At 60.3% G+C, this 18,026-nt stretch overlaps 1 protein-coding gene across 2 annotated transcripts in view; it reads left to right on the top strand.

Moving 5' to 3' along the window:
• SULT4A1 (sulfotransferase family 4A member 1) overlaps positions 1-13,657 on the top strand; it is a 33,393-nt gene extending 19,736 nt beyond the window's left edge. Inside the window, exons 5-8 of one of the 2 annotated variants that reach the window (XR_003970081.1) lie at positions 3,200-3,294; positions 9,244-9,382; positions 10,545-10,677; positions 12,071-12,129. Coding sequence is in view for 1 of the 2 variants with exons in the window: in XM_030320868.1 (XP_030176728.1) it covers positions 3,200-3,294; positions 9,244-9,382; positions 12,071-12,183 (347 nt within the window). In the remaining variant the exon portion in view is untranslated. Of the gene's footprint in view, positions 1-3,199; positions 3,295-9,243; positions 9,383-10,544; positions 10,678-12,070 lie in introns of both variants that reach the window. The other variant, XM_030320868.1, reaches the window with a different exon arrangement.
• Positions 13,658-18,026: the final 4,369 nt, after the last annotated feature.

Below are 18,026 nucleotides of genomic sequence, written 5' to 3'. Positions count from 1 at the left end.
CCCACCCCCCCGGCCTGCCTGCCGTCTGGCTCAGGTCCTTACGGTCTGCCAGGCGTTTGGAGTAAGCCATTTAGTGTGGTTTCCAAACCACGTCCTTAAGTCCCAGCATGTTCCGCTGCCTCTAGAGAAGCAGCCACCCGCATGGCGACAGCGTCCCGTGGACAGGCGTCCACCAGCTTCTGACTGCCACCTGGTGTCGGTCTTAAATTAGCTCCTGCTTGGGCCAGGGTGGTTAAAAGTTACCCCGATACAGGTGTTCCCGAGTTTTAAAGGTCACGTCACGGCCCGACCCTGCAGTTCAAGGCCACACACAGTTGCTGCGATCCCACCAGAGTCTCCCGCCACGTGTACTTAGCCCCCCAACGTCCTCTCTGTTCTCCCGTTGCTGGCAGCCAGCGCACCTCATCTGGGGCCCTCGGAGGCTTGCGCTGTCCTCTCTGTGTGAGGTTCCAAAGAATTTGAAGAATGCAGTGCAGAAGAAGCCGTGGCCGGGCACTGTTTGCTAATAGAGTGACCTTAGAGGACCTGCTTCCAGAGCCCTGCGTACGGGTGTTGCGGCTTGTGCACTCGGGGTGGGGGTGCCTGGGGCCGCATGCCAGGTGACGGAGCGTGGAGGCCCGTCCCGCGGGCAGGGTCACTCACGCAGAGTGGGGAGAGTGAGCTGCTCTTCTCCCAGCTGATCTGCTTGGATGAGCACGTTGACTTCCAGGAATGGAGGGAACACGGTGGGGAGAGGCAGAGAGGTGCCCTGGTGGAGCTTCCTTCCCAGGGTGGCACAGCCCGACTGGGAAAAGCAGTGTCCCCGCCGTCAGGGTCTGTCCCCTCTCTGCACCTGCTAACCGGGGCTGGGAGAGACACAGGCATGTGCTGTCCTTGTGATCATCGGCCCTGTGTGAGTGACTGCTGTCCCCATCTCTCACTGTCCCTGCCGCCTGTTCTTATGTGCAGTGACCACTGTCCCCACCGTCCCCACGTCACCCCTCCTGTTCAGTCCCCACATCACCCCCCATGGGTATTGCTTGCCTGTTCTGCAACTTTTCTCACACAGCCCCTTGGGATGACAGGGATTTTTCTTGCCTTCTCTGTTCATGACTGTTGGACTCCTGCTCTGTCCCCGGACTCAGGTCACCTGAACTGTGTGCCAGCGCGGGCAGTGACCCGGGAGGCGGGTTCTCCTCTCGGGGCCCCCGTGCTTATTATTAGCCCGTTGGTGAGTTGGTCCTTGTTCCCTTCTCTGGACTCTGCCTCGTCCTCTCAAGTGGGAAGGCTGGCCTGCCTTTTAAGGCCGGCCTGCTGTGTATGGGGTGGGCGGGATGTGCCGGGCTGGCCGTGGGAGGCATGCCGGGGGGACCCCGGGCCCAGCAGCTAGACCTCTGCAGTGAGGAGACCGAGGCCCTAGCGGGCTAGGATTTAACCCACGGTGGGTCCCTAACAAGGCCTTTTGGCTGAATCCATGTTCGCTTTGTTCTGTCATCTCTGCCTCTAACCCCGACCCCTGCCGGAGCCCCTGGGAAAAGCCCAAGCTTTTCCCTTGGGATCTGGTCCTTCGGGCCACCCCTCAGTGACCCCTGATGGACTCCAGCTCCCTCCGGACGCTCTTTAAGTGTGGGGCCAGGCTGCTGCTGTGCTGCCACCTGCTGGCGAGACGGCAGACTGACGTCATGGCCCCCGGCTGGCTGGGCATGGCAGGAATGGGTTTTCCCAGCCTGTCACGCACTTAAATCCATGAGGTTTTCTGCAACGTGGGGGGTGGAGGCTGCGTTCCTGCTTGAGGTGTGACTCTGACAGGGACAGGAGCAGTGCCCTGCCAACCCCTGGCCTCCGTGTCCCTCGGCAGTCCCAGTCTGCGCGGGACCAGAGGGAACAAGTCGGTGCTTTCCCCCCAGCGGGCCCTGGGGCCGCGAGCATTACGTGGGTGTTCTCGCCGTGCTGGCTGCCGGCTGCCCTATAGGTCCTGTTGTCACCCCGCTTGTGGAGGACGAGGCTCAGAAAGGCTAAGCGGCCTGCCCCGGTCACACAGCCGGCGTGGGATCTGAGAGGCCGGGCCGCCTCACCTGGGGCGTGTCCTTTGCCATTCCGCTGTGCCCCCTCTGTCCCGTCTGACCTTGTGCTCTGAGCCACCTTGATGGCCTTCCTGTCCTTACACCTTTAAGTCCATTCACAGCCCTGATGCACCCTCCCGGGTCTGTCCCCATGGGGGACGGGGCCCCTCGTGTCACAGTGCCTCCCTCCCAGTGTCGGTCACTCGTGTCTTCGCCGCCAGTCTTCTTGGTGACTCCAGACAGGCTGGGAGCAATTTGAGCCCAAGAAGCGGGATCCACGGGCCCAGTGTTTGTGGGATGGATGGGCACCCGGGGGGAGCAGGGCTACGGGCAGTGTGGCCAGCGCTCCTGGCTGGCGCCTAGCACCCGGCCGGGCTGCTCCTTGGTGCCTGGCAGGGCCCCGAGTTCTCTGGCTGAGGCCTTCCTCCATTTAACACGGAAGGCCCCCGGGAAGACTCATCTCGCTGAGGGAGCGGGTGAGGATCTGTGGTGTTTATACAGAACATTTCGAAGCAGTGGGGCCGCACGGACTGGCAGCCGCCCCCCACCTGCCCATGTGGCAAACCAAAGCCCTGAGGGGTGTGGAAAGTGCGGGGGCTGTGGTATGGGGCGTGGGCCTCGTGTGTCAGCGCACACTGCCCCTCCTGCTCCCGGCGACTTCCTGGTTCTGCCCGGCATTGTGCCCGTGGCCCTCTGGCCTGGCGGGGCCTCACGCTCGGCTCTTAGAGCTGCCTGTACTTTGTCCTGCCCCCGGCGGAACCGACCGGCCCCGTGTCTCCGTCGCGCCGGGCGTGGCTCCGTTCCTGGTGACCTCGTGTTAAACAGAAATTCGTGGGAGCCCGGTAGCGTCCTTCCCGCTGCTGAGCAGAGGCTTTGTCCCTGGTGGTCAGGTCTTCAGGGCGTCTGGGGGTGGGGGAGGGGAGGGGCCGAGGACCGTTGGCAGGAGAGACTGGCACACAAAGCCGGGGGTCTGGGACTCGAGAAGGGGCTCACCTGGGGGACTGCCCCCGGAGCTGAGAGCCCGTTCTCCCCTTCCTGGACCACAGCTGTTGGCCAGTAAGAGCGGAACCTCCCGGAAGGCAGGGAGCCAGGCCACCCCGCTTGTGCACGTTGGTTCCCCCTGGGCTGTGATTTCACCTGTTCCCTTGTCTCCGCAGTGGGTTACGGCTCCTGGTTTGAGCACGTGCAGGAGTTCTGGGAGCACCGCATGGACTCGAACGTGCTTTTCCTCAAGTATGAAGACATGCACCGGGTGAGTGCTGGGCGGGCAGCTGCCGCGGGCTTGGCGCCTTCCGCCCCTGGGCTCCTGCCGCAGGAGCCCGCCTGCCCCTTGAATGCCGTGGCGGCCGTGACCGGAGCACGCGGCCCGGCCTCTCCGAGACCCCCAGCTTCTGGGTGAAGGGACTCCCGTGTTCCAGGTGTGCCCGGAATCCTGGCGGCCGGTCTCCAGGCTGCGCTGGCACGTGGGACCCTGCCCTCGTCCCCCAGGCCCGGGCCCCAAGGGCAGTTTCTGGGTTGGACGGTGTGCACTTCAGAAAGCCCCGTCCGTGATTTGCCTGCCGTGGCCGGGGGAGCAGGGTGACGGCCAGACTCGCCCTGCTGCCTCCTGGCACCCGCTCCACAGGTGACTGGGGGAGAAGGGCTGAGACGGCAGAGCCCGAATTTCTCGTGTCTCGTGGCCTGATTGCCTCAGAGGGGCAGCGTTCAGATGGCTGGCACGGTGGCTCCCAGGGCGAGGGCTTCTGAGTGCCCGACACTGGGTGTGGAGGAGGAAATGGCACTAGGTGGTTGTTGCCTGAACGTTCCGGGCTCCGCCGTGGTGTGGGAACAGTTGAAGGCGAGATGTGCCTGGGTCCTGGAGGGCTCGCCGAACGGAAGGAGGGCCTGCCGTGTCACGCGTCACGTAGTCATGTGTCGCACCATCGCTGCCATTAACATTTTTAATGGCCTTACCGTGTGCTGAGTTTTATCGAAAGTTCTTTGCACGTGCGTTGGCTCACTTAATTCTAGAACGCCGTTATCCTCTCTGCTGGGGCCGCATCGTCTCTGGAGGGACGTTTGGACGGCTCCCCTTTTTTAGGACGGATGAAAGGCGAGCGTGCCCTGAGCCCCTTCCCTCTCTGGCTCCTCTGCTCCGCTTTGCCGCAGGTCCCCTCACAGTTGTCACCCCTCCTGAGCCCGCTCTGGCTGGGCTCGCCCCTGTACCCCCACGCTGCTCTGTCAGGGTCACCTGTGTCCGCCGCACGGCTCAGTCCCGCGGTCTCCGTCCACGTCGTCCCGCGCGACCTCCTGGCAGCAGGTGACCAGCGATCGCCCCCTCCCCCTGGCACTCAGGACGCCCCACGGTCCCGTGTCCCTGGCTGCTGTCTTCCCGGGTGCTCAGTGGTACGCCCGGGCCTCGGGCCTCAGGCCGGGCTCTCGTCTCTTGCCATCCCTGCTCCCTCCCCTGGTGACCGCCCGCCAGACATGGACCCTCCCCGCCCTCGCTGTCCACTGGCCGCCCCTGCACCTTTCTCCCTGAAGGGCTGCCTCGGGAGTCTCACCAGACTGCAGGTTTCCCCTCAAATCCTCCGCAGCTCCTCTGTGCGAGATCGTGGCGGCCAGGGTTATCTGTGTCCCCGAGGTGAAAGTCGTGAGTCACCCTTAACTTCTGACTTCCTGTCGCACCTCGTGTCCATCTTCCCAATCCCGTGGCCTCTCTTTTCCCAATATGCCCCTATCTGACCACTCGGCCCCCAGTCTCCGTGGTCCAGGTCAGCATCACTTCCAGCCTAGGTCATCACTCGTGCGGCCTCCCGGAAGGCCTCCCTGTGTCCCCCAGGCCCGCGCCCTGTGTGACTGCGGCACGGCGGCTGCTCTGACGGTGCGCACGCCGGTCAGATTGTGCTCCTCCGGCCGCACGTCGCTCTGGGAGCAGGTCAGGTCTCACTCAGCGGCCTGGTGCCTGGACGTCTGGCTCAGCACTGGCTGCTTGTTGTTCTTGCCACCTGCGGGGCCGGCTTCTGTTTCAGGGGCTTTGTTTGCTGTGGCCCTGCCTGGAACGTTGTCCCATCTCCCACCTGCGTGGGTCGCTCCCTCACTTCTTTGGGTCTCTGTTGCCATTGGTGACGCTTCCCCCGATGCCCGCTTGAATCGGCCCCTCCCCATCCACAGCGTCCGCCCTTTCGCCCCGTGCTTTGTCACCTGTGTCTGTGTTTTGCTCACCGTCTCCCCTACCAGAGTAAGCTCCACCGGGGCTGGGAGTTTCGGTGCCTATTTCTGCTTTTACGTCCGTGTCTGATGCGTGACAGTTCTCAGGACGCATTTGTGGATGGAAACGTGGCCTTCACGGCACCCTTCCTCCTTGTTAAGAAGCCGGAGGCCCAGGGATCGAGGGGCTCGCCTGGGGTGGGCTGCCGCAGGCTCCATGAGGGGACGGTGAGCGAGCGAGCCTGGGAGGGCGGCTCCAGGCAGAGCGGCCCGGCGTCCTGACCAAGGCCACGGCTCAGGCGAAAGAGTTCATGTGGAGAGTCCACGTGGTTCCTGGTGGTGGGGATGGGGACGGGCACTGGGAGGGGACTCAGTGACACTAGGTAAGGTAGGCAGGGCACGGTGTGGAACTTGGCCTCGATCCTACAGAGATCTGACTGGAAACACGGAAGGAGGAGCAGGCTCTGCATGCAGAGGGGAGCTCGCTTTTGGCCTTGTTGAACTTGAGGGGACCGCAGGACGGCCAGCAGGGATGCCATGAGCAGGAGGCCCCGTGACTCGAGCTCAAGAAGGGGAACAGGTGGTGTGGGGCCCTCGTGAGTCCTGCCTCCAGTGTCTGTGCCCTCCTGCAGCCTCCCATGCCGACGCCGGGCCGGGCCGTGCGAATTTGGAGGCCTGGCCGGGCACGCCGCTCTCAGGAGCTGGGGGAGGGCTCACGTGCTGGGCTGGCCCTCTTAGACTTCGTGTGGGATGCCCGAGTGTCCCACTGGCGACGCCGGGGGAGAAGAATGGTGGCCCAGCCGCCAGCCCTGCCTGACCGCCAGACGTGAGCAAGGCCTTCACGCGTCTCCCAGGCCCAGGCGTCTACGGATGGCTGCAGGCCCGGGAGGGGGGCCTCCGGGAGCCAACTCCCTCCTCTCCCTGGTGCCGACCTGGATGTGGGCGTGGGACCCGCTCTTGTCGAGGCCTGTCCGGGCCCCGTAAGCCGGGAGATGAGACCGCTCCTCCGTCACAGGGTTATAAGAGGATCACAGGCGGCATCATCTTCGAGCAGGGCCTAACGCACGGGAGGTCAGTAACACTCGGCGAATGTCCGTCATTGTTCTTTTTTCACGTCTTAGGGAGGTGTAGTGCATACGGTCCGGTATGCAAATCATGTGTCCACAGCCTGATAGATTTTTTTGCGCACGTACATCTGTGTAATCATCACCTAGATCGGGATCCAGAACGTTCTAGCTTTTTCCAGTCAACACCTCTGCTTCCCGTTGGTGACCAGTCTTCTATCTCTGTTGGTTCCGGTTAATTCTGCTTGTTTTTGAGCCTCCCATGAACGGAGTCCTGTGGCACATACGCGGGCGTCTGCCTTCTTTTGCTCAGCGTAACGCTTTGAGCTTCGGCAGTGCCTCGTGGGGCAGGCTGGTTCTCGGTTGGTGTGGTTTTCCGTTGCGGCAGGGACACGCCAGACGCCACAACTCGTTTCACCGTCCAGTGTTGCCGGGCATTCGGGTTGTTTCCACTTGCAGTGGTTAGGAATAATAACGTCCTGTGAACGTGCTTGTGTCTCGGCGGACAGAAGCTTTCTTTTCCCCTGGGCACTGACCGGGGTGGGGGGTGGGGGGGAGGGGCACTAGGCATGCCGGTTCCACGGAGTGTTTCACGCCCGCCCGTACCATGGGCGTGCACTCCCACACCACAGGCCTGGTGTGCAAGGAGAAACCCCGAGCCCGTTCAGCTGCGTGCACACGCACAGGGGCCCGGACAGCGGCTTCCCGGAGCCTCGGGTGACTCCGCAATGAGTAACTTGACCATTCTTTTAGTTACTAAACCATGACGGAATGGGACGTAGCACGTACATAACTTAGCAGCTACACCACAGACCTGTGCCTGGCTTCTCTGGCTTCGTTCCAGGCCCTGAAAGGTGAGGGTTCCTGCCGTGCCTTACTGGCCTCCTCAGCAAGAATCTCAGACCCCCAGCCCTGCCTGCACCCCTCTCAGCTGGGACTCACATTCCCAATGCCGGAGGAACCAAATGGCATTTACTGTGGCCAAGGGCCTCACTTTTGTTTTTTTAAATGTTTTTATTTTATTTTTGAGACAGAGCATGAGTGGGGATGGGGCAGAGAGGGAGACCCAGAATCCGAAGCAGGCTCCAGGCTCCGAGCTGTCAGCACAGAGCCCGACGCGGGGCTCGAACTCACGAGCTGTGAGATCATGACCTGAGGTGAAGCTGGACGCTCAACCGACTGAGCCACCCGGGCGCCCCCCAAGGGCCTCGCTTCTACCGCTTACTCTTTTTTCAGAAACCTCAGTAAGGGTCTGGATGTCTCTAATAGAGATTAGAGAACTGTCACATTTTTAGGAATTCACGTCGTTTGCATCTTACACCAAAAAAAATAGCCCCAGGTGCACGTCATCGGGCTCCAGGAGTGTGGACGGGCCTGGCGTGTTCTCGTCTTGGGTGGGAATACTTAGCAGCCGAGCTCTCTCTGCCCTGTGAGCTCCCCCAGGGGCTTCTGCGTCTCCCCCCGGCGCTGGGGGCTGTGCCCGTGAGCCGGACGCCCAGCCGGCTGCCCCAGCGTGTCAACCCACAAATCCTGCCGTCGTCATCTGGGGGGTGGTCTCACCAGCCACAGGTGAGGAGTCTCGACTGTGACCGGCGGACCAGACACGCTAATTCACAGACGGGCAGTGAGCTCGGGAAGCCCTGCCAGTCGTCCAGAGCTGGCCCACGGTGGGGACGCTGCCTGCCCGCACGGCTCGGTCTCATAACCGGGGAGCAGGCTCGTGGCAGGCGGCCGCACCTTCCTCCACCGGGTGGATGTCGTCCCCACCGGGATTCTGTCGAGTCCCTCTCCTGTGGTGTCTCCCCTGAGGGCCTGCTGTCTCTAATCTCCGTTGCTGTTTTTTTCCTTTTAGTTAGAGCTACCGCGTGGCAGGGCAAGTGAGGGGAGCTCTTTCTAGTCCGTTTCCTTCTCACGTCTCGTGTGCTCCGATCCTGGCCGAGCCCTGCACACGGGGCTTGGAGCTGAGCGTCGGAGCCCCTGCCTGGTTGGAGCCCCTGCCCGGGGGTCAGCTGGGAGGGCAGGACGCAGGGCCCAGTGGGGAATACCCTGGGAATCCAGAGAGGAGCTGACACTCAATCCAGCTCTCCCAGAACCCTTTCTTTCTTTAAGGTTTACAAAATACCGCGTCAAAGAAATTTAGTGGGTTTCTTTATCCAGGCCTTCTCAGAGGCCTTAATGTGGTGATGCTTTATAAACCATCAAGGAGGCAACAGCCTCCAGCATTTTCCTAACTCGGGACCTGGACGCTGGCGGAGTCTGGAGACTGCCTGGTGACAGGTCAGGGTTCTGGGCGCATTTGGCCGTGCACAGATTGAGACTATGCGGTGCCTTGGTATTTCCCAGGGAGACAGTGGCAGTGGTGGGGAGGGGCTCTGCGTGCCCCTCAGGAGACCCAGGCTGTGTCGCTAACAGTGTCACTGTCCAGAAGCGAGGAGCGTTGGGGCCAGAGATGGGCTTCCGTCCACGGAGTCGAGCGTAACTGAATCTTCACTCCAAGCCAGCTCCTCCTGCCTGGCGAGGGGGGCTGGCCCTGGGGCCTGTCTGGGGGCCATAGGTGCCACCTTGTTCTCCCAGCTGATTCCAGCTGATTGCGTGGACGGAAGGGGAAGGGGAGAGTCTGCTGGTCTGGCTCCTGGCACGGTCCTGAACTGAGTTTTCCTGTCTTGCTGCTGTTTTAAAATGACCACCGAGATACCAGGACCTCGCGTCTGCCCCAGGTGCCCCAGATGACTGGGGTTTGAGTTCCGGCTCGGCCCCTTGAGAGCCAGGCACCCTCGGGCAATCTCTTAACCTGGCTTTAACTTCCAGACCAGGCCAACATCAGGTTTGTCTCGAGGACTAAGTTAGGAAGTGGGAACAGAGCACCTGGCGAGTGACCGGCCCAGAGCGCTCGGTCAGCAAAGGCGCTGCCTCTGACGGGCCCCCTGCTCTCTGCTCTTGTATTCCAGGACCTGGTGACGATGGTGGAGCAGCTGGCCAGATTCCTGGGGGTGTCCTGTGACAAGGCGCAGCTGGAGGCCCTGAGCGAGCACTGCCACCAGCTGGTGGACCAGTGCTGCAACGCCGAGGCCCTGCCTGTGGGCCGGGGTACGCACGCGGCCCCTCCCCCCTGCCCCCCACGTCAGCGTCCTCTGCCCCGGGCCACGTTTCTCCAGAGCCCTCTGCTCCGTGAGGGCCAGAAGGCCATCCGAAAGCCGGCTGCTGTGGATGGAGCCCCGCGGGGCCCTCCGCTGGCATTTGCCTTGTAGCCGTGCGGGTGGCCTTTTAGGTCACGGGGAGAAGGCTGGGATGTCCCGGGCTTTGTGGGCGGACGTTTCAGGCAGACGCCTTCCCAGACACCCCGCCCAGCCGAGCCCGGGAAGGGCTCGGGGCTGTGAAGTTTCGAAGCTCGGGGCCTGCGGATGGGCCCTCCGTCCCCATGGTGGGTGCTGGTGCCGCACGGGCTTCTCGGAGGCCGGCGCTCGCTCCTGGCACAGAGCTGGCTCTCGGGCCTGAAGCACCTTGAGGCGGAGGACACAGTCCAGGCAGGAGCCCTCTCCAGGTCCGCCCCGGCTGCTGTCTGTCCTTCAAGGCTCATGATATTTGAAGCCACCTGACCGTGGAGAACTCGGGCATTAAAATAAATGCCCTGTCCCCCGGTTGGTGGCCGTGGCCACGGCAGCCACCCTCTTGGCAAGTGTGAATTGCCCGTGACGCTGGGTGCCGCAGACCTGCCTCTGGTTCCCAGCTGGGTGAATTCAGAGCGTCCGCAGGTGACGGAATGTTCCAGGGGCCGGCCCGGAAGTGCGGCTGGAGCCAGCTGCGCATCTTGGACGCGCAGGCCTGCCTGGGCTGGCGCTGCGGGCCGGGCGCTGCGGCGCGTCCTGCGGAGGGGCCCCTCCAGCTTTGTGCCCTTCCTCTAGACCGGGGCGGCCCGAGGCGGCCGTTCTCAAGGTCAGGCGGGGAGTGCCCTCCTGTAAAGGCAGAGCAGGCGACCGAAACCGCAGTGCCTCGCAGATTATTTCCCTGGCTGCATCTTCACAAATATTTATTATTTAAAATTTATTTGCTCTTTTTTTAGTTTTGCTTTTGCTGTGTTTTGTTATCCTTGGATGTGACCTTCTCCAAAATACCCCTTTTGGTTCGTTTGCGTGGTAACGAAGTGGCGAGAACATACTGCGTGCCCATATGCTCCTTCTGATGTGTTTGCTTTATCATTGTTTACCTTGGTTTTGCTTTATTTCAGTTCTTTGATTTTGTTTTCTTTTAGCACATTGCCTCTTTGCTCAGAAGACCTCCTTGCGTTGGTGAGAACGTAGGGCTTGAGCAGACAGCTGCGTTGCTTAAATTTGATTCATATCACAGCATATATTGCACTGTCTTGATTCCAAACCCTAAACCAGGTGGGTGACTCCTTTGATGAGCTCTCAGCTGCCTCAGCTGAGAAAAATAATCGTGGAAAAATATATTTACAGTGTGGCTGGTCTAGAAGCTTCTAATTTCGTCCCTTAGGTATCATTAGAGGGTAGCAAGAACAGCGTCTCCCGTTTGGTTTTTTTTTTTTTTTCCTCGCCGACACTGACGTCTGATTTTGCACTACCGACGAGAAAAATCCTCGTCGTGGCAGATCTGTTGGCTCAGCGTTTGCGGGCTTGCAGTTTCATACTTGAGGTTCTGCCAGGACAGGGGCTTCTGTTATAACGGAGCTAACGAAGTCTATTTGCTGGAGACGGTCAGAGCTCCGATCTCAGAGATGCTGACGCGGAAAGGAATTCTAAATGAGCATTTCTGTCCCCCGAGTCTGTGTTACTCCAAAGCATGATGGCAGTGCCCCGGTGACGGCCTTCACGGCCCCTGGAGATGGGGGCTTAGAACCCCCCACTCCTGCCGCCCTCCCGGTCACCGTTCACATTTGACCAGACCAGCCGAAGATTTTGCAGTTCACGAGGAAAGTGAGTTCAGTGGCTTCGGGGAGGCATTTTGAGCTCTCTTTCCCCGAAGCCTTCATGAGTGAACGGGTAGCCCGTACCTGCTCGTTGGTCGGCGGGCTCCGTGCCCCTGCACGCCTGCCAGGAAAGGTCTTGTGTTTTGATCGAGCCCCTGCCTGAGCCGGAGCTGCAAAGAGCGGCTGGAGATCGCCCGCGACCCACGCGGGGCTGAGTGGGCGAAGCACACACTCAGCGTCTAGTTGTGCAAGTGCGTTTCCAGTGGGGTCTTCTGTTCCCTTTAAGTTCCTCCCCAAGGTTGCAAGGGCGGGCTTCTCAAAATCTTCACCCTTGACCCAGCCAGGAGGCCTCCTGCTCACCATGAAAGGTTCTGTCTTTTTGGATGATTTTTTTTTTTTTTTCCTTTTTAAATTCTCCACAAGCAAATGCCACCTTGGCGGAGCTGTCGAGTTGAGTGAATAATGCTGGCACAGAGGACCCAAGTCCACACGATGCCTAGAGCAGCAGATCTGCTCCCCGGAGACTGTCTGTCCTCCAGGGTGTTGTGAATCCCCCGCCCTGTGCCTGGGTGCTGGGCATCCGCCAGGGAACAGGGGCAGAGGCCTTGCTTGCGAGCCTCAGCTCTGCGTATCTGTGCCCGTGGGCCCCACCCAGCAGGGAAGGGACACCAGGATGACCAGCCTCAGGGAAACGGGTTCAGGTGGCCTGTCCTGCCCCCGCTAGGCCAAGCTCAGAAGGGTCCAGAAATAGATCTGGAACCTTCCAGAACCATTTCCAAGGCTCCCTTTGGTTCGGTATCTGGCCCGGCGGCGAGTGAATTCAGCACACTCTGCTCTCGTTTGTGTTGCAGGAAGAGTCGGGCTGTGGAAGGACATCTTCACTGTCTCCATGAACGAGAAGTTTGACTTGGTGTACAAACAGAAGATGGGGAAGTGTGACCTGACGTTTGACTTTTATTTATAATCACGGCGACGGCAAACTTGCATGCTCACAGCACCCAGACACTCTACTAGCTAAAAGTCCCGTATGCACTCATTTGTTCCTTGCTGGACGAACTCCGGAAGCAGCGTGAGGCCCGGGGGAGGGAGGGAACGGCGGAGACGCCGGAGGAAGAGGGGGCCCTGCTTCCCCTCCGGAGCAGCCGTGTCGCCTTTGGGCTTTGAAGTCTCTCCATGTCCGACCACAAGCGTTGTAAAGCTGGCGGTTCTGACGGCCTGTATCATAAGTATAGAGTCTGTAACATACGCAGCTAGAACGTCTGCCTTTTACAACCCCACATTATTTATTGTATTTTATAGAGCTTTTCACTTGGAAATCTAAATAAATGTCAGTAAACCAAATAGAAGTTCATTTCCGAGGGGACTCAGGAGCGAGCCACACCCAAATGGTAGGAAGATCTCAGGGTTGACTCTTTATTTTTGTAGTTCTGTTCTGTATGGCACAGCCGTTCTGTTCTCACCCGGTTCGGAGGTGAAGACACAGGAGGAGTTGGGCGTGTGGGGGCCGCTGTTCCTTTGGATGAGTTCAGTGCTCTGTAACCTTCCTGAAACAAAGCAGAGACCGTCCGCTCGGCATCTGCAGGGCGGATGGCCCTCTGCCAGGGACTCCCAGCGGGTGGCCTCAGACACCCGATACGGAGGAACCAGCAGAACGTTCCTTGAGGGAACCTGCCGGGGAGGCCGGCCGACGGGCTCTCACGTGGTGACCGGAGAACCTGCCGCAGAGACCGAGCGTACGTGGAGTCTGAGTTTTCCTTCCACGAACTCTCGTTCCCCGAGGCAGAGACCTCTTTATGCTGGCGAGCAGATGCTCCATAGTAAGTTCCTCAGACTCGCTCATCGGTCAGTCTGTTCTGTGTGCACCCGAGGCTCCCGGCCACGGGAGAGCCACTTTGCAGGTTCAACACCCTGTTTCACTCAGACTGGTTGGCCGTCTCGCCTTTGCACCCCAGTATACCTGCGGGCGCACGGCCTTTGCACCCCAGTGTATCTGCGGGAGCACAGGTGATGTCTTCACCGCCCCACCCCTTGCTTCGTCGTCTGGCCCGCATTTGGCTGGGGAAGCAATGAGACGCGGCCAGGCAGCGGCCGGGCCGGCCGCCAGTGTGCGTGTTGCCGCCGCGGCGGGACTGGGGTCGTCTTGGAAGTTTACGTGGCCGGCAGGCGCCCCCGGTGGTGGCTGGAGGGTCGCCACCACGTGTAAGGGTCTCTGTGCTGTGTTGCTGTCTTGGAAGAGGTGCAGACACACGCCGGTGTTTTATGCGGCATTGCATGGTGGGCTTGGCTGCGCCTTTTCTGTGTATCTGTGAGGGAGGCTGCTTTCTGTGAAATTTCTTTTCTATTTTTCTATTTTTAGTACTGTATGGATATTACTGAGCACCACACATGATCTGTCTGTGCTTGCTTGCATCTTTAATAAAGACACGTCCCATGCCTCGTGTTGAGCGCGTGCTGATGAGTGCAGAGGGGTAGCCTTCCAGGGCAGTCGCAACTGTGAGCCCCGCTGACACCCGTTCCCCGGGGTTGGCCGCCGAGGGTCTCAGACCCACGCTGGTTTGGCTGTTTCTCTCCGCTCTAGACCTTCCAGGCGGTGAATCCCCCCTCGCTATTTGTCCGGTCACCTTTGGCATTACTTACAGGCCGAAAGGAGGGCTGGGGAAAAGGAGATCATCGGGGTGTGTGGGGCCTGCCCGGGGAGACCCCGTGTTTCACGCGGCGCACGGCGGTGTGTTGAGACCGACCCGGCTGATTGCACTCGACCACACACGACCGCTTTGAATTCCAGAGCCTGCCTTCCTGATTCCTGGTGGCAGGAAAATCCAGGACATCGTTTTACCTGATAAAGCTGGGGCTTTCTGGAAAGCGCGTTTCTTTTCAGACGGGACCTTTCCTTTAGGACTCGGGTGGAACCCCAGAACTGATGTTGGTCTCTGAAATTACCCTGGATCCCAAGCCCCAAGTTAGTCAGTGGAGTATCCAGTCTGCTGCCCCAGAGGGTCTGCTCCCAGCCCATTTGTCAAGCACCTGAAATAAGGCAACAAATGAAGGCAAAGTGGGCGAATCAAGCAGCAGGGCGGGACCGTGTAATCGAAGTGCTGATTTACCAAGTGTCTCCCCATCCCCGCAGACTTGCTTTCACTTCCTTTCCTGGACTCGTTTATTCAGTAAACACTTGAGCACCTACGATGCCTCGGGGCTGCTGTAGGCGCTGGGGGTACGGCCGTGAGCACAGAAGGGCCTGGCCTGCATGGTGTTCCTCTCTGGGGGGGAGATGACGCCCCCGTCACAAAACCTGTGTGAGGTCAAGCTCGAGAGGACTCCAAGGGACCCGGTGATAGCCGAGATCAGGAGGAAGTGAGGGGACCAGCCTTGAGGCCCTCTGGGGTGGGGGGCCCAGGAGTGGGTGGGGAGGGCAGGGAGGGGGCTGGGCAGTGAGAGGAGGCTGGTGTGGCAGGAACTCAGTTTTGGAGGGTAGCCAGGAGCCAGCTCACCGAGGGCCTTACAGGTCACGGGAGTTTGGGTTTTGTCCTAAGAACTAGGAAGCCACAGGAGGGTTTAATCAAAGGGACACTGACCGGTTTGCATTTTTTTTTTTTTTCCAACGTTTATTTATTTTTGGGACAGAGAGAGACAGAGCATGAATGGGGGAGGGGCAGAGAGAGAGGGAGACACAGAATCGGAAACAGGCTCCAGGCTCTGAGCCATCAGCCCAGAGCCCGACGCGGGGCTCGAACTCACGGACCGCGAGATCGTGACCTGGCTGAAGTCGGACGCCCAACCGACTGCGCCACCCAGGCGCCCCCGGTTTGCATTTTTAAAAGCCCCTTGACAGCAAATGGATTACAAGGCCTTTCTCCTGGCTGTGTGAGTCACTCAGTCACAAAATGAGGGGTGGGGGGCTGTTTCAGATGATCCCAAGGGCCCTTCTGACCCAATAGTTGGCTCTACGCATTCGTGGGCAGCGTGTGCGAGGGTCTGCACATTACCTACAGTTTCTGCCTGGGGCCGTTGGAGCTAAGACGAGGGCAAAATGATTTGAGGCACAGGTGCCGTGCAGCTTGCGACGAGGCCCCGGACGGGTGGAGCAGGTGAGAGCGGCCGGGGAAGACTGCGGACTTGACCGGACAGCTGCCGCGGGATTCCCAAACGGCAGGGTCACAGACCAACAAGATTGCGACAAGCATTTGGGGGACCAGCAGAGAGGGCTTTACTCCCAAGTAGTAGCGTTTGGCCGCAGCCCCGCGGCAGTGTGTGTGCTGGCCTGGCTCGACACTGGGCCACCTGGGACACGCCATCTGTTTTCCCTCCACGCGCCCCCATCACTTCATCCGAGGGGGGACCAGGAAGGGCTTCCCAGCACAGATTCACTGGCCCTCCCATAGGAGCAGGTCAGCCACACTGGTTTGACCCGGTGTCGCAATTTACACAGTGGAGACCATCTTCGTCCATACCCCCTTCATGGCGGGGACCTAACAGGAGGCGGTGGCTTGGGACCAGGGATGGAGCATCAGCACCGCCCCCCTGGTGGCCACGCCCCCTCCGCCACGCCCCTTCTCAGGCCACGGGATGGAGCGTCAGCACCGCCCCCCTGGTGGCCACGCCCCCTCCGCCACGCCCCTTCTCAGGCCACCGGATGGAGCATCAACACCGCCCCCCTGGTGGCCACGCCCCCTCCGCCAGCCGACTTCTCAGGCCACAGCCGGGAGGTCCCTCCCTCCCTCCCTCCCTCCTGTGGCCTCAGCCCTGGGGATACAGGCCGGGCGCCCAGTGTCTGTCCTGGGAGGTCCCAAGTGCGGGACAGTTTTCCCACCACCTGAGCGGTGACTGCTGTTTGAAATGGGTGGAGGTCAGGTCCTCGGGTGCCCATCGCTCTCCTGTAGCGTTTGGTCCCAGCCCCTCCCGTGCAGCATCATTGCCCACCCTTCATTGTAGAACGAGCATTTGCAGACTGGGGTGGCACTTTCGTCGGTCAGAGGATCCAGCCTTACCCACCGACACCGACGTCTCCGACAGCCGGACCTCCCGTCTCTGACAAGCTGGCCACCTCTGGGGACAGCCGTTCCGTTGCTGGCAGTGCTGTCCAGCCACGTCCTCCCGCCCCTGCCCTGGCCTGGCCCCTCCCTCTGGGACCCCCAGCCCTGCCTTCGCCTGTGAGCATCCCCGCTGCTCCCTGGTGCCCCCTGCTTTCCTCTCTCATCCCGCCCACCTCACTGCTCTACAGCTGTCTCCCCCCCCACCCCATGGACAGTGACACCCCGAAAGCAGGGCCGTGCTGTGTCTTTCCCTAGGTTGGAGTTTGACATATAATCAGCGCCTAATAATTGCTAAGGGAGTGACATCTTTCATGGTCGGAGTGGATTTTGCTTTTTCTGAGAGCCATCTGCCCTGTACCTTCCTGGCTGCGCCCTCAGAGGCTGTGTCTTCCCAAACAAGAACGAGGCTGGCCTCCTGACCCTGAACTACCCCACTGGGCCTCTGCCCCGACCTCTATACACCTCTTTCTTTACTGCCAATGGGCCGTGGTGTTCTCCTCTTCCAGAACATCCTTCCCGACCACTCACTGGCTTCCCAAATGTCGGTGTAACTGGGGGATGGATTGTCTGGTGCCCATACTTCCCCTGTCCTCCCTCTGTCCCAAAGCCCGGAAACACAGGACCCCTGAGAACTGCGTCGACCCTTCGGTGGCCACGCTTCTCCCTCTTCCTTTCTCTCCTTCCTTGGTGTTTTTTGAGCATCTACTCTATGCCCCGGTGGGGGTCCCGGAGACACACCCGATGTCAGTGCCTCTCCCCTGCAAATTTAGCACCCCATTGTTACGTTCTCGGGGGACCCTGCTCTCATTCCCACCCAGATAGATACCTACAGAGAGACGCCTGGTGGGGGATCTGAGGACCCGGCTCTAGAGTCCCGGTTTAGTTGTGTTTGGCTGCGTGACCCAGGCGAGCCACCTGCCTTCTCTCAGCCTCAGGATCCGTCTCTCCCAAATGGATGTTTTGTCGTAAACAGTCTCTAAGGTTTCTTCTGCTTGTTCAGGGCTCAGCGAGCTTGCCTGGTACACGTAGCGGAACCCAGCCCCGTTTACACGCGCTTCGCCTCGGCAAACGGGAAACAAAGGCGTGGTGCGGAGAGCTGGCGCTACGGAGAGGTGACACCAAGGACAGCAGGGGGACTGCTTAATGTAAGAGGAGGGCCGCGGGCCGGGTCTGGAACCAGGTGGGAGTAGGTAGGGCAGGGGCCAGCGGGAGGCACGGCAGGTGCGAAGAAATAAGATACGCTAGACCGGGTTGGGCACCCGGTCCCGATTCCGGGTGTCGCCGGGACCACGGGGGGAAGCCCCTTTTCACCTCCTAACGGGGAGGTCTCAGCCCAGGGGTCTCGACACTCCACCCAGTGCGAACAGTCTGTGAGTCTTAGGCGGTCAAACCGTCTGTCGACTCCACCCAGGAGGAGCTGACGAGTGGGGGAGACCGTGAACTTTGAGCCAGCCATGGACTCTGCGGCGAGGGCAGAGAGAACCCGTCACGGTGCACCTGCCACACAAGCTTGGGCCCACGGGCGCCATCGCCAAGGCGCGCTGAGCCTTTGCCAAATCTACACATCAGATGACAACTTGATTCTCACGCTTGGATCCCTGTAAGCTAGTTGGCACCGGATGTCTGAGCCACAGTCCCTAAATCTGTCCCTCACCATTGACGGAAGGAGTCTGTGCTCTATTAAAAGCATTCTTCAAGCACCAGAGAATGCGAAATGTGTTTAAAATATAAAAATCAACCAGAAAATGCATTTTTCTTCTCTTCACAGTTGTCA

This window comes from Lynx canadensis, chromosome B4 (assembly GCF_007474595.2).
Source record: "Lynx canadensis isolate LIC74 chromosome B4, mLynCan4.pri.v2, whole genome shotgun sequence".
NCBI classification, from domain to species: Eukaryota; Metazoa; Chordata; class Mammalia; order Carnivora; family Felidae; genus Lynx; species Lynx canadensis.
Note: the sequence above shows the minus strand (reverse complement) of the source record. Positions and strands in the feature narration are given on the sequence as shown.